The following is a 13,730-nucleotide window of genomic DNA, read 5'->3' on the forward strand; positions in this document are numbered from 1 at the left end:
GACGGCCCAGCCCGTGCCTGGCCAGTTACTGAATGGTGCCTGGTCCGCAGGAAAATTCAATTTCACTTCTTCAGTGCCTGGTCCTGGCGAAATAAATAAAACATTCATTAGTTTTGGTGACTTTGCAAAGGTTGACTCTGAACTTTTAGTTTCTCGCGTTGCTGCTGGATGCGAGACCTCACACATCCGCGCTCTGCAACGCCGAGCCCGTCCCTGCAGCTGCGAGGGTCACACGTGCACCAGCATCGCTGCTCTCGCTGAAGACAACACGACGTTTCCTCCCACAGCTCCGGCTTCGCTCGGGTGTTTGCATCAAAATCAAAACTCACAATTACAACCCTCCAGCGAGGCAGGGCATTACCAGGCAGTTACCATCTGATCCACATTAAATGGGAAAACGTGGTTTAAAACGACCTTTAGATAACACAGAAAATGGATAAATACAGGCTGAGAAGTCTAAGAACCACTTTGGCTGAATTTGTGCACAGCTCAAATCAACACAAGCAGGAGCTGGATGACTTTGGGGACTGTGGGGCTTCACTGAAATTTTAAACGTGTTCCTTTCCTCAGAGCAAAATGTTACTTTGCTTGATCGGATGCTGGTCAAACGCAGAAGCACGTGACTGCATCTGGAAGGTTTTTATTTTAACCTTTCTTCAAGACATTCTGCAGTAAACTCGTTTTTAACCCAGTGAAACATTAAACACCAAGTGCTTCAGGACACCTTCTGTACGGACACAGAACCGCAGCATCTGCCGCAGCTGCCGAGGGCACGACTCGGGCTCTTGTGCTAAAATCCATTAGATTAAAAAAAACACATTATCCAGTGAGAAAAGAAATGCCCCGTGTGAGGCACAAAGGGGATCCCCGAGGGTCCCGGGGCTGCCCCCGACAGCTCTGGGTCCCCGCTCTGGTGTCCCCCCGCTGCGGGGTCCCCCCCGCCCCTCTCGCCCCCAGCCTTTCCCACACCCCCACCTAGTGGCAAAGCCCACGGGCTCGGGCCATGCTCTCACCCCTTACACCAGGTTTACTACTCGTGTTGCCACCCGCAGAGCCCCCAGGAATGGGGATTCCTGCCCCTATGGGAGGGCAGCAGCAGCCACAAACCCCCCTCGGCTCCAGGAGATACACACCGCGCTGTATGGAGAGAATTAAGGTTGGGCTTCTGTTTATAGAGAAGAGACATCCAGCAATCAGCATGTACAGTAAAATTACTTTATTACTAAAATATTTTTACATTTAGTAAAGATTTCAACCTGCAAATACCATGCTTCTGCTCCTCCTGAAAAAGGAAGCGCAGAGGTAGGCTGAAGACAGCCAGCTAAGTAACTACGCTTGTCCTAGTAGCTTGTAAGTAGGCAGATGTGTTCACATTGTCATCATCCCACCATTTTCATCCAGTCTGGTTTGGGCTGCATTTAGGATCTGGGATCTCTGGATAATTCAACAGCTGCATCAGTAACACTGTTTTAGAAAAACCTATTTATAGAAATTTCTCCCCCCTGGTTTCCAGTAAAACTATACAACGGGTCCAGGAACAACTGGTCACCAGCTATTACAGTGAGATTTGCCATTTAACCAACCAGGACAAAGTCCGTCCTGCGTTTTCTCCACTGTGAAGATACATTCCTCTTCTCACTTACTCAGAAGCGAAGCAGGAGCAAGTCCTCCAACACTGCAGGAACTCCAGCAGCATCACACCGAGGGTGGGATTGGGGCCCCACAGGTCCCAGAGGCGGTTCTTTTACTTGCATAGACACAGGAGGATCGAGGCGGAGCACCCGTGGGTCTCTTCGTATCCTGCTCTTTTAAACTTTATGAAACCAACAGGTATTGAAAAAAAAGAAACAAACCCAAAACAAAAGGAAAAGCCCCTTCAGCTGACTGTGCAGACCAGGTAACGTTAGCCAGGTTTTGTCTAAAAACGTACAGCAGCTGTTTGCTGTGCTGAAATTGTATTTAGACAAAAACAACTTCCAACTCCACAGCTTCACGTCGAGATGCTGACCGTGAGAGATCACCACGGGCTCCTGCCCGGCGGGCGGCATCGTCAGAGCAGGGATTCTACCCCCGAAACACACGATCGTGTGAAACCAAAGATCACAGCAAAAGTCAGACCTTGACACAGCATTAAACCAAATTTGTACATATAAAAATAATTGTACAGAGGAAATATTTTCAGCAGAATACAATCTTTAAACATCCAAAAGAATATACAAAACGAATTAGAAGTAGCCTGCTGCACTTCGGTGTGTGGTAGGATTAGAGACATCCAACAAGGAGGGGGCGTGAAGACACCGCATCAGCTAACGACACACGGTGGGATTTGTTATAACAAAACACCTGATCTACCAGAATGGAAGAGGAATTCACAAAACATGGATAAAAACCAAAGCCTGGAAACCGTAACAAAAACACAGAAACAAAATGAAAATGTACTAAAATTTAATCATTCATAAAAGGTGTAATTTAATCTGTGACAGTAAAACACAAGAAGCAATATTAGAGTTGGTTTAGTATATTATATATTTTTGCTTTTAAAGCCATAGAAATCAGTTATCCCAGTTTTTTTCCTATAAAAGACCCATTTTTCCAAAGCATTATGCACAAACATTTTTAATTAGAATATAATGGCAGAATGAAAATAACGATATTCCGTAACTTTTAAATATAAAATGAAGTCAATGACTCAAAAAGTTATTTGCTGCAGTGAGTTCAAATGGAAATTTCAGATAATACATATCTATAGTTATAAAATATAATGGTGGAATATTTTTAGTGCTCGATGGGGAGAAATTATGATAAAAGGGTCAATATGAAATTTTAATTATAGTAGCAATATCTAACATTTGAACTGCATCCATGCTCCTTTGTATCATCATACACTAGAGTCAATTAGATTTATATTCACATCTGTTAACTGCTATTGCAAAGGAGGAGACTATTGTCTTAAATTTCCAAGAGATATACACAGAGCAATTTCTTTTTCCAGGGACTGTGTGCAAACCATTTTAAGATCTAAATTCTTCTCATAGTATATAAAAACAGGAGAAGCTTCTTCAGATATGTTATTAACTTCCATAAGGTTCTGTCGTCGGGAATGCTGGCACTTTCCGTTTAGGCAACAGTTCTTCATTCCTGCGATCTAGAAAAAGTACAGACCGGTGACGGGGGGAACGTTGCCCGTGTCCTGCCGAGGAGACGAGCGCTCTCAGCCAAACCTGAACGCTTCCCCAGGCCCCTGCCCGCACCCAGGCTCTAATAACACGCAGCATTTCAGCAGGAGGAGCTTATCTTCCTCCAGCACTGGGGTTTGTCCCTACCGTCCTCCAAGTTTGGAGGTACAGAAAGAAAAGAGACTTTGGAAACTACAAGTCTTTAAGGACCAAGTTCTTGTTTTATCGTGACCGCAGCAGAGCGGTGACAGCCAGCCGCCACCCTGTCCTTCTGCTGTGACAGCGGCCCTCCAACGAGCCAGGCAGCCTTCGGGTGGATTCTGAATTCAGCAATGGATGAGCAATTTATGGGAGAGGGATTTAATCTTTTATATTTCTGAGAGGCTCTTTAAGTCCAGCGCGCTGGCGACCTCCCTGAGCCCTATTCCAGCCGTCAAAAACGGGCAGCGATTTGGGAAGAGATTTACAAAGAATGGGGGAGACACGGGGAAGTATTTCGACCATCTAGAGCAGACGTGGGGGCATGGGTAGAAGTCAACACATGAGAAGTCTTAAGCTATTATTTTCTGGCATTCAAAGCTCAGGATAAGAGAGTCCAACAAATGCAGCAGAATGGGAAGGAATTTTATATTTGGGAGAATACAGAAGGAAGAGGAGCGGAGGAAGGGGAGCGAGTCCCCTCTCTGTTGGGAGCAGCTCACGGTCCGATCAGCTGAGCTGGAGGCAGAGTTCAGACACCTCTTACCTGGCTCAGAGCTGCTGCGCGGTGGGAGTCTAAAGCAGCAGACATGATTTCTTTTTAGGCTTCTTCTTTTCCACTGGTGTTTTTCTATTTATCTGTCTGACCAGGTCATAAAAGATCTGAAAATGAAAAACACAAACTGAAAAATCAAAGTGATAAAACACTATGCAAGTGTCAAAAATCAGGCAGGTTGGGAAGCTGATGCTCGTTCCTGGTGGCCGCAGCCTTCCCAACTCAATTAAGCTGCATTTACTTTAACGTGTTTCTCAAGCACCCGCTTATGGGACAAGAGAGCACAGAGCTCAGCTCAGTGTGCAGAACCTCAGGGGCTGTAAACCCTCATCCTGCAGCACACAGCTTGCTCCTTCAGGTTGCACATGACCAAAGGCTTCCAGTGGCCTTCATTCACCCGCTGCGTAGGACACACTCTTAATTTTCCTCTTTGCCAGACAGATTCAAGCTGTTCATCACTTCACCTTTTTGCCTGGTCTAACCTTTTGAGTTTATTAATAAAATTAGCAAGAAGCAGCAAAGCACCTGCCCCGAACTCAGACATTTCCAGAAGGGGATGATTACAGGGGCCTCTTTCAGCTTCAGAGATGAGTTTCTGGTGAACGCTTTTGCTGTGGGTTGTTTTTCCAGCAATCCTCAACCCATTTATAGCAAAATGAGCTTTGCAAAAATGCTTGGAGCTGGGTCACGGTATTGAGGAGAAATATTTAAACCTTCAGAAAGCTCCACCCTTGTCCTTGTTTATTTTTTTCCTTCCTGGAATGGCCGACAGCTCACAAATTCTTGTGGATTCCAGGGAAATTCAGAAGACAAAGAAAGAGTTTACAACAAATTGCAACAACTGGAAATTTAAGATTTTCCGGCTATTACCTACATGAGAAAGCACCACAGCACAGTTAAATAGTTTCAAATGAAATGACCATGATGGTGGCTTTACCAAGCTCTCATATAAAATATTTTAAAATAGCATTTGAGTTGCTCCTGCTGCTCCTTTACTGAGCTTTATTGCTAGAGTTTTCTCCTGCCAGCCTCAGGCAAAAGCAGCAGTTTGCACTCTCCCATGGACACAGCCAAGACGTGCAAGAGTGGACAGATGAGATACAAAGAAAAAGTTTCTGTAGGAGAAACCAATTAATAAGTGGCATCTTCTATGCTGGTGCAAAACAGCATTCCGTGTTTAAACCTTTATAAACAAGAGCCAAGACGATTTGAACGTGATTGTGATGTGCAGAAGGAGTCTGAACTCCTGAAGGCACCAACCATCTCTGCTCTGGCAAACGAGATCCTTGGATATTTTGAGGTAGATCCCCCTCACCTTCCCAGGGCTAAGGTAGGGGAAAAAAATCCCTCTGAAAAAACCCCTAAAGTTAGATCACTTAAGTGCTAACTCTCTCTCAGGAGAGCTTTAAGGCACCTTGGGCTAACGAGAGGTCAGTCTCTGCCACAAACTGCGGAAACACAAATAAACCAGAATTTGTTATACTCCATGGTGATCTGTTTGATGACTGAGCCACTAGTTTCCTCATTAACAGTCAGAGTTTTACTTCAGCTCAGACACACATACAAAAAAAATCCCTCCTGGCAGGAGTCGAGCTCAGCGAGCTGTGTTTACAGGGTCAGATTAGTGCGCACTACAGCTAAGCTAATCCCAAGCACAGAAGCTGCAATTCACGCCGCCCGGAGCTCCCTTCCCTTTCAGCCGGGTGGATGCGGTGCTGCGCGTGTCCCACTGGCTGCCAAATTAACGCTGGGCCCAGTCCAAGATCCTACTGCTCTGCTTATCACACAGCCTCCTAAACGGTCCCAGTTATCTGCTGGCACCACAACAGCTATGCTCAATGGGGTCACCTTAGCTTTTGTGGTGGGAACCTGGCCTCTGTCACAGTCAGCTCACAGCAGAGAATAAAAACTTGGTGCCTGACGCCAAGCAGAGCTCCTTCAGCAGAACCACACTACCTCAGGCAGCAGAAAAAGGCACACAGATTGCAAAGGAACTGCCTGTACAGGTATCTGCTGGGACATGGTTTCAGTAAGTTAGTGGCTTACCAGAGGAGGACTGCGATGGGATGTCTGCTTGAGCAGCCAGACGTAGCAGGAATGTGAAAAGCAAATACTTCCAAAACCAACAGCCAACACTACACAACATGACATGTAGTACAATGGGGCATAATCCACACTCTGAATGGCTGCAGCAGTTATCTTGAACAAGTACACCTTCCAGATAAAGTTCATCTAAGCTAAGAGTCATCCAGTTAACTGGGCTTACTCGGGACCCTCTGCTATTCATGTCCTCTGACACAGGCTATAGCAAGCACTTATGTGGAGAAGTCACCCACCCTTTACAGAGAAAAAGGAGCAGAACTCCTTAAAACAAACAGAAAGCAGTAGCTAAATACACGGCACCGCAAGCCTTTCTTAGGCTGAGATTTCAGAACCATCCTGAATGTTCCTGATTAAGAAATAGGTGAAGGACCGTATGCTGGTTTAATGTGGCATTCATGCTGAAGCAGGGAAGACAAGGGAAGGGTAGCTGATAGTTACCTCGTTAACGTTGATTTTAGACTTTGCAGATGATTCTAGAAAGGCACAGTTACACCACTGTCTTGCTAAGTTTTGACCCTGTTCTTTGCCGACTACACGCTCTTCCTCCAGGTCACATTTATTGCCAACCAGAATCATTGGAACCTGGAGAGGAGACAAGCAAGAACAAGGGAGGCATCAGCAAGTTAACATACAACATGGACGCAATGCTATGGCTTACAAAGGCACGTGAGGAGAGGGGAATAAAAAGACAATAAAAAGATCCATTTTTCTGGTCTCTACATCCAACACCATTCTAGTCAAAAACTTAAATTACTACTGAAATGCATTTCAGGACTTTCATGTGACAGTAGGCTAAACTGCCTGCCAGCTTAGCCTATTGTAGACAACAGAACATCCAGCACGTGTTTTAAGACATACACTATATGTTTCAGCCCCTTTGACCTGTCTGGTCAACCTGTTGTCAAGCCACACAACAACAAATGGAAGCACCTTTGAAAAGCACTGCCCTGGACACAGAACAAAAAGGAATTGTCCTGGGCAGCGAAGTATTCCCACACAAGACCACCTGCCTTTCTCATCCCAATACAATATCACACTACTGATGTGTTTTGCACACACACAGAAACGAGGATGTTCACTACAAAAGGCACAAACACTGTGCTCGTTATTTACTAGCTTAGAATAACTAAAATTTCCAACCAGTGACCACCTGGCAGCTCAGCTCCTGAAAGGACATCACTTCCAATAAACAATCTCATGCAGTATCAAAAGAAACATTTGATACACGTTCAAAAGATTCATCCCACACCCGTGACGCAGATACAGGCAAATCATTTGTTCAAGACAATGATGAAAAGGCATCTGCCCGTCTCCTTCAGCTGCTGGCTTTCTGAAGTGTCTGGGTGAGTCACCTTCTCGCTCCTTCATGAGGAAGAAAGTGCCTTGGGGAAACCATATTCCTTATGACATTGCCTACAGAAAACCAAAGAAATTTAACACTGTAGGAAAACGACCTTGGCTGTAGTAAATGCCTATTACTGATGTGTTTGCATTAGGCTGCATGGAAAGGAGGGGTCCCTTGGCTCACCCAGAGACCTGGGACAGCCCTCCCACAAGTGGCACAGGGACAACAGAAAGGACGGGGTCTCTCGCTCAGCCGTAGCTCACCCGTTCCTCACACAGGCTGCGATTGTATTTGCCTGGTGCAGTGCGGAGAGCCAAGTGCCGTCTGCGCTCATTAAGTTATGAATCCGTTGTCTCGGAAAGTATCAGAGTAAGTGTTGGCGGGTGCAAGCAGCAGGAGGCTTGCTCTCATCAGTTATGTTTAGATATTGAGTTAAAACTCTTTCAGGAGAAAGAAATGAGGCAAAAAGATAAATTAAAACCAGTACTAAGACATGTTAGAAATAACGACCAGATACATCATTTCAGGTGGCTTTCTCTGCTCCTCAGGCAGTCTCTGCCATGGCTGCAGCCCATCAAGATGTCACAAATAGGTAGAGAAAACCTTAAACAAGCAAACAAAAAACACCCAAAGCATCCAAAAAAACTCTGTAACAACCAGAACGCCCCACCCTCGGGTGCCATTTCCACACCTACAAGGTGATGAGATAACAGCGCAGTCCCAGCCGGGTCCCTCCTCTGGGACCCTTCCTGGGGCACCCAGCCACGGCTCCCCAGCTCCAGCCTGCACGTTGGCACAGCCAGACACGCAGCTCAGGACTTTCTGCGCCCGAGAGTCGGGGGTTCCGTATCATTTTAAAGTTTGCTTTTACAACCTGCATCTCTCACAGATCTGAGGGGATGACACAGCCAGAGCTGAGGTGGATTCTGAAACGCGAGGCCACAGCCAGATCCGCAGGACGCACCGCAGGGCTCTGCGTGCACTCACAGCATCCTGTTTCCCTTACGCTATGTGAAAGTACAAAAAACCTACAGAACTGCTGATACTGGGTGTGCACCCCGCTCCATTTCCTGGAGCATTTAATTCTTTGAACAGAAAATGAGTACTTTCCAGCTGGAAAACGAATCGTTATCCACTTCCTTTGGTAATTTACAACATGCTGCACATTTTTAATCTACTTCAATGTTAATATTTGTAGTCTCTTCCCAATTCAACTACACTCAAGATTAATTTTTGTATTTAAAACTTACAGCCATGCTGATTAGAAAATGATCACATTTTTATTTTTGAGAAATAAGTTTTACTAATTACATTAGAAACCTGAAGTTTCCAAAAAGGCTTATTTCACATCAGAGACCAACAGGATATTTACAACTGTATCAGCTTAATCCCATTCTTTACAGGCTTCTAGATAGTTAAGAGAAATTTTCTCATGCCAAAACATGAAAATGTGTTTTGAACATGTTCAGGAAAAAAAAAAAAGTATATTAATATGTGAAATAATAGGCAAAAAAGTGATACTTAGATGGGTAAACAGTATAGGTTTGAGAGACATGAAACTCTGTATAAGGTTATTTCAAAAGGTAGTAATTGTTCATCACAGAGTAAAACACGGAGTTTGATGTGCAACTAGCTTTTGATCATTTACTATTCCACGTAGAAGACTGGAATTGAAACTTTGTTAGACACACATAATTTAATGGTGTAAGTACTGGGCTGTTAAAAGACACATTCTGAACCTAAACACAGGCAGGAGTGCATTTCCCTAACTCAGCAGAACACGGCTTAAACGTTCGAAAGGTTCTCAGGCTTGCATTCAACAAGCAACGTCCCCCTAACACAAAATAAATAAATGCATTTTTAATAATTAAATCAAGTCACTGAAGTACAAACGAAAGCAACAGTCTCTATTGTCTGATGAACTTGACCAGCTTACGGTGCAAATTCCCCTCCAGCGAGCGCAGCTGAGCGAAGCGCCGGCTCTGACCGAGGGGCTCATAAAGGACTCACGTTACTGGGGATTTATGCCAGCATAATCCCGACCTAAATGAGAATCAGTTTTGCATAAATAGAAGTTCAGCTTGTTAAAGCAAGAAGGGAACCAAAGCCATGCAGAACAAGGCACTGAGGACATGGAACAATGGAGATCCCAGAGAAAGGAGCAGCCCCGCATCAGCTGAGCCGCGGCTGCGCTCGTCCCACCCCGAGCACGCTGCTCGCGGCTCACGCTGCGTTCTCCTCAACAGCTATCTAAACACAACGCACGTGGCTTTCCAGGATTCGGCCTACACACGTGTCCCAGCCCTGCTTACCGCCCGGCATGGCTGCCCCAGCCCCGGAGCGCTGGAGGAGATAAGGGCTGCGAGCAAGAGGCTGCTGCTGCCTCCCCAGCTCCGCCGCTGAGCCATGAAGCCGCCGACACAGCCTGAAAGCCATCGACATCAAAGGCAGCGGCTACTGTTAAGCTGGCAGTGGAAAAAAATAGGCAATCTTTTTCACACTCCTCAGGGCAAACCCTTGAATACATCACCAACTGTCAGGAAAAAAAAAATTAACTTCAGCTCCTTCTGGAGGCAGCCCACACAGAGAGAGTGTTCCCACACGTCTCCACAGCCACATGGCTACCACGGCAAAAGCCACCGGCAACCTCACCTGCATCATACGTTTAGAAATTAAAAGCCTGCCAAGGAGTTCCAGTTACAGGAGTTGGGGCCTGAACTGGAAATACAGTAAATAGTTTTCTTCTGTCAAACAGGACTGAATGCAAACTGTCTTAATGTAATTTTTCCTTATTTTAAAAAGGGTTTTAAACAACCACAACCGTGCGTCACAAGCTAAGGCTCCTCCAGAGTCCTTTAGCCCCTGCTGACGCTGCCCTCACACAGGGAAATGAAAATAAAGGAACATTCAGCAATTAAAAAAAACAAACCACCAACCCCACGGTTACTGACACTTAAATGACAAAGCACAGCCTGGTCAAATAAGCTGAGCACGTCCTTTCTGTTTGCAGTTCAAGATCACGACTCGTCCACACGTGAGCGGCCCAGAGGGCGCAGCGTACAGCACCGTCCTGCGCCAGGACTCGAGAGCCTTCACAGCCGACCTTCAGGAAACGTCACGGCTTTGTGTTTGTGTTGTTTCCACTTCGTACATTTGGGAAAAGCAATGTTAGCCCCCATTGTAAGACAGCTAGAGAGCTACTAAGAACATCATTATTGGTGAGTTCAACTATTATTTTTCCTTAACTTTGAGGGAAATAAAGTACGACTAAAGCACAGTGAAAGAAGAAAATGCAAATACTGGAAAGGAGTTAAACAGAGAGAGAGAAAAAAAAAATGATGTTTTTTCAGTCAACTCCCACCATCTCCAAAGCCTGACAGCCTTCCAGGACATGTGAGAATCTGGCTCCATTATACCTCGTAGCAGGTGCTGGACCTCAAATAACAACACTGAAAATAACAAACAATGCTAAGGAAACTTTCTTCAGCACAAAACTTTGCTATGCAGCAAAGAATATTCTTCGAAAGAAATTTTGCTCACAAATTCCTGTGTGCTTAGTTACAAAAACGTTTTAAACATTTGCAAAGGAAAAAATGTTCTACTTACATCTTCAGTGTCCTTAACCCGTAAAATCTGTTCCCGCAGGTCCTGTAAGTCGTTAAACGTGGACTGTGCTGTTATAGAATATACTAGTGCAAACCCTTGACCGTTCTTCATATAGAGATCCCTCATTGCTGTGAATTGCTCCTGTAATCAAATATTTTAAAAAGTAATTAGCTAGTGAATGCAGCTAATGAACATTTACAAAGGAATACTTTTATTGTAATGGACAAGTACATAGTACTCTACAGCGTGCCATTTACGTCTTTACCCTTACAGAGATCCACTGAAGCGTGCAAATTTAATAAAGCATTAACACATCTCTTGCCCTTCATTTTTCTTTCCCTAATAGACAAAATAGCACTGAGTCCTCCTTCTCCCTTCCACCTTTGTACCTTAATTTTAGTAAAGAGCCTGCTGCTTAAGACCTCCCCCTTTTTGTCTGTGTATTCTGGTCACTTGCAAAATTAACATGTAAAATTATCCCATGTCAGTGTATTGATACGAGACCACGGTGGATGGCAGAGAAGAGGTGAGCGGCACAGGACGCACCAGCCCTCGTGTCCCAGCACTGGGGCACCAGCTGGGAAAGGGTTCACAGCGCCGCTGGCAGGGCTGCAGAGGCTCACTCCCCACACTGGGCTTTGGGTTATTTAACACAACTGTTCACCTTCAATTATTGCAGCTGATCTATTGTTTTTGCTTGGGCAGGATTATTATACCAGTAGAAGTTCTAGTCTTAACATTTCACCTCACACTTCAGAAACTCCACACCAATTAGATAAAGAAATTATACTTACTGTCCCTGCTGTATCGAGGATTTCAAGCATACACTGTTGACAGTCTACTTCCACTTGCTGGGGAAAAAAAAAAGGGAAGAGACAAATGCAGTTAAAACTAGGAGTCTGAAATGGGACAGGGAAGAGGAATATCAGCTTAATTTTCACTTCTGCCAGGAAGACCTCTATAAGCAAGCCCAACGCTAAGAGAGGCAGCGCTACCAGAGGATTAATTACACTCCAAGCCAGGCATCCGGGTCAGCTCACTTATGCTCCAGGACTCTGTTGATTATAAAGGCCTAAATGAGCAGCTCATTGTAAACATCTCAAACTTAAGTGAGATAAAACCCACTCTTACAAATCAAATGACCTTAAATTTCAATTTTTCTTTGATGCTGGGGGAGAAGGGAGTAAGGAAGAAAAGAATAGGCAAAATATTTAGTAATCCTCACAGTTAGGCTTAGCAAGTCTTCCACTCACTGAGAAATGTCTCAGATCCAACGAGAGTAATTCCAGGAAAGTCAAATAAATTTGACAGAACTCATACCACAATTTACATTTAATTATCACAGGCACAAATGTTACAAGTTTTTGTTTTGGTGCCTTTAATTATGGTAACATTTATGCTAATCAGTAAAACAATGGGTTACTTGACATCAGTGGAGTGAAGAAAGCAGCTCTGTTGACAGAATTACGTAACACGACAGCGTCAGGGATCCTGACAAGGACTTTTGCTCAGCAATCACAAGCCTGTACCCGAAACGACTGTAAAGAATGTTACACGCCTTCAAACCAAGCAGAACGCATTGGAACTAAATGCCAGAACGGCCATTCCTGAAAGAAACCAACAAAATGCAATTGCTGTGCTGCAGTAATAACACCTACCGTGATGAATGGTGCGTATCTCCTCCACAGTAACTTCTACAGATAGCACACACAGAGCAAATACTGATAGCTATGCTTTGAAGTCATAATTATACGTCAAATTACAGCAAACAGATCTGAGTAACAGTCTGACCCTAGCTTGGCTGAGCTTTAAATCTCTTGGTTATATGGAATACAGAGGTTTAATCCTGTTAAATAGAACTAAACGAGGGAGTGGTCCAATTAACAGCGAAATCTGTCATTCCCTGATAATTCAGCTTTATAGCAGCTGATACAATTTGTCTGAGTGCATTCAGACTCCCTGAACTAGTAAAGTACTCTGTAAAGCCAAAGGAAACTATGCATGAAACCATTTCCAAGACCGATGCTTTTCTATGCATCGCCTCCTTGCTGAGGTTTTATACAGCCATAATATTTTCTCAGAAAAGACCCTTTCTCATTCTCATAAGCTTTTATTGCATTATTAAAAAGAAGCAAGCTCTAGGGGACTCGAAAGAAATAAAAATTCTGTTATTTTACCTTTCTGTATGAATCTTCTATTGTTGGGTCATATTTTTCAACAAAAATTCCCTGAACAAACTGTACAGTCTGGGGAGAAAGGAAAGAAGAAAAAAAATTAAGTGAACTGAACACGAGCACTCTGGAGGTTGGGTTGATGTTTGTAAAACAAGGTGATGGTTGTTTGTAAAACTAAGTGCCAAGATCCCAGCACTTAATTTTGTCTCTTTAAAATCAACAAACACACCAACTATCTTTTGCCAACTGAACCTTCCATAAGTTTTTTAATACAAACTCTGCAAAGTCACTACCTGTTTTGAGAAGTCATATTTGGTTTGGCCACAAGGCTGAGATCTTTCTGAAAGAGGGTTTGCATTTGTCACACAAGTACCTGCAAACTCTCAGCGTGGCATACGCCCAGTACAGGCAGAACGTCTCTCTGTATTCTGGAAACTGAGCAGCTCCTCGTGGTTTGCTTGCTTTTAATATAAGAAGAAAAGATTCCTAGTACTACCTCATTTAAAAATCATCCTATATCACCAACTAAATCTATTTTACACTCCAACAATCAAAGCTTTTGCTTGTCCAAT

General features: G+C 44.2%; 1 protein-coding gene across 8 annotated transcripts in view; it reads right to left on the bottom strand.

Moving 5' to 3' along the window:
• Positions 1–1,201: 1,201 nt before the first annotated feature.
• The window catches only part of RAP1A (RAP1A, member of RAS oncogene family), a 36,539-nt gene continuing 24,010 nt past the window's right edge, over positions 1,202–13,730 (bottom strand). For all 8 annotated transcript variants that reach the window (XM_068419099.1, XM_068419096.1, XM_068419097.1 and 5 more), the window contains exons 4-9: positions 13,162–13,230; positions 11,779–11,835; positions 10,985–11,125; positions 6,472–6,615; positions 3,922–4,037; positions 1,202–3,145 (exon numbers count right to left, since the gene is read on the bottom strand). In XM_068419099.1, coding sequence (XP_068275200.1) covers positions 3,951–4,037; positions 6,472–6,615; positions 10,985–11,125; positions 11,779–11,835; positions 13,162–13,230 — 498 coding nt within the window. In that variant the 3' untranslated portion in view covers positions 1,202–3,145; positions 3,922–3,950. The remainder of the gene's footprint in view (positions 3,146–3,921; positions 4,038–6,471; positions 6,616–10,984; positions 11,126–11,778; positions 11,836–13,161; positions 13,231–13,730) is intronic.

The sequence above is a fragment of the Nyctibius grandis genome, chromosome 27, assembly GCF_013368605.1.
Source record: "Nyctibius grandis isolate bNycGra1 chromosome 27, bNycGra1.pri, whole genome shotgun sequence".
NCBI lineage: Eukaryota > Metazoa > Chordata > Aves > Nyctibiiformes > Nyctibiidae > Nyctibius > Nyctibius grandis.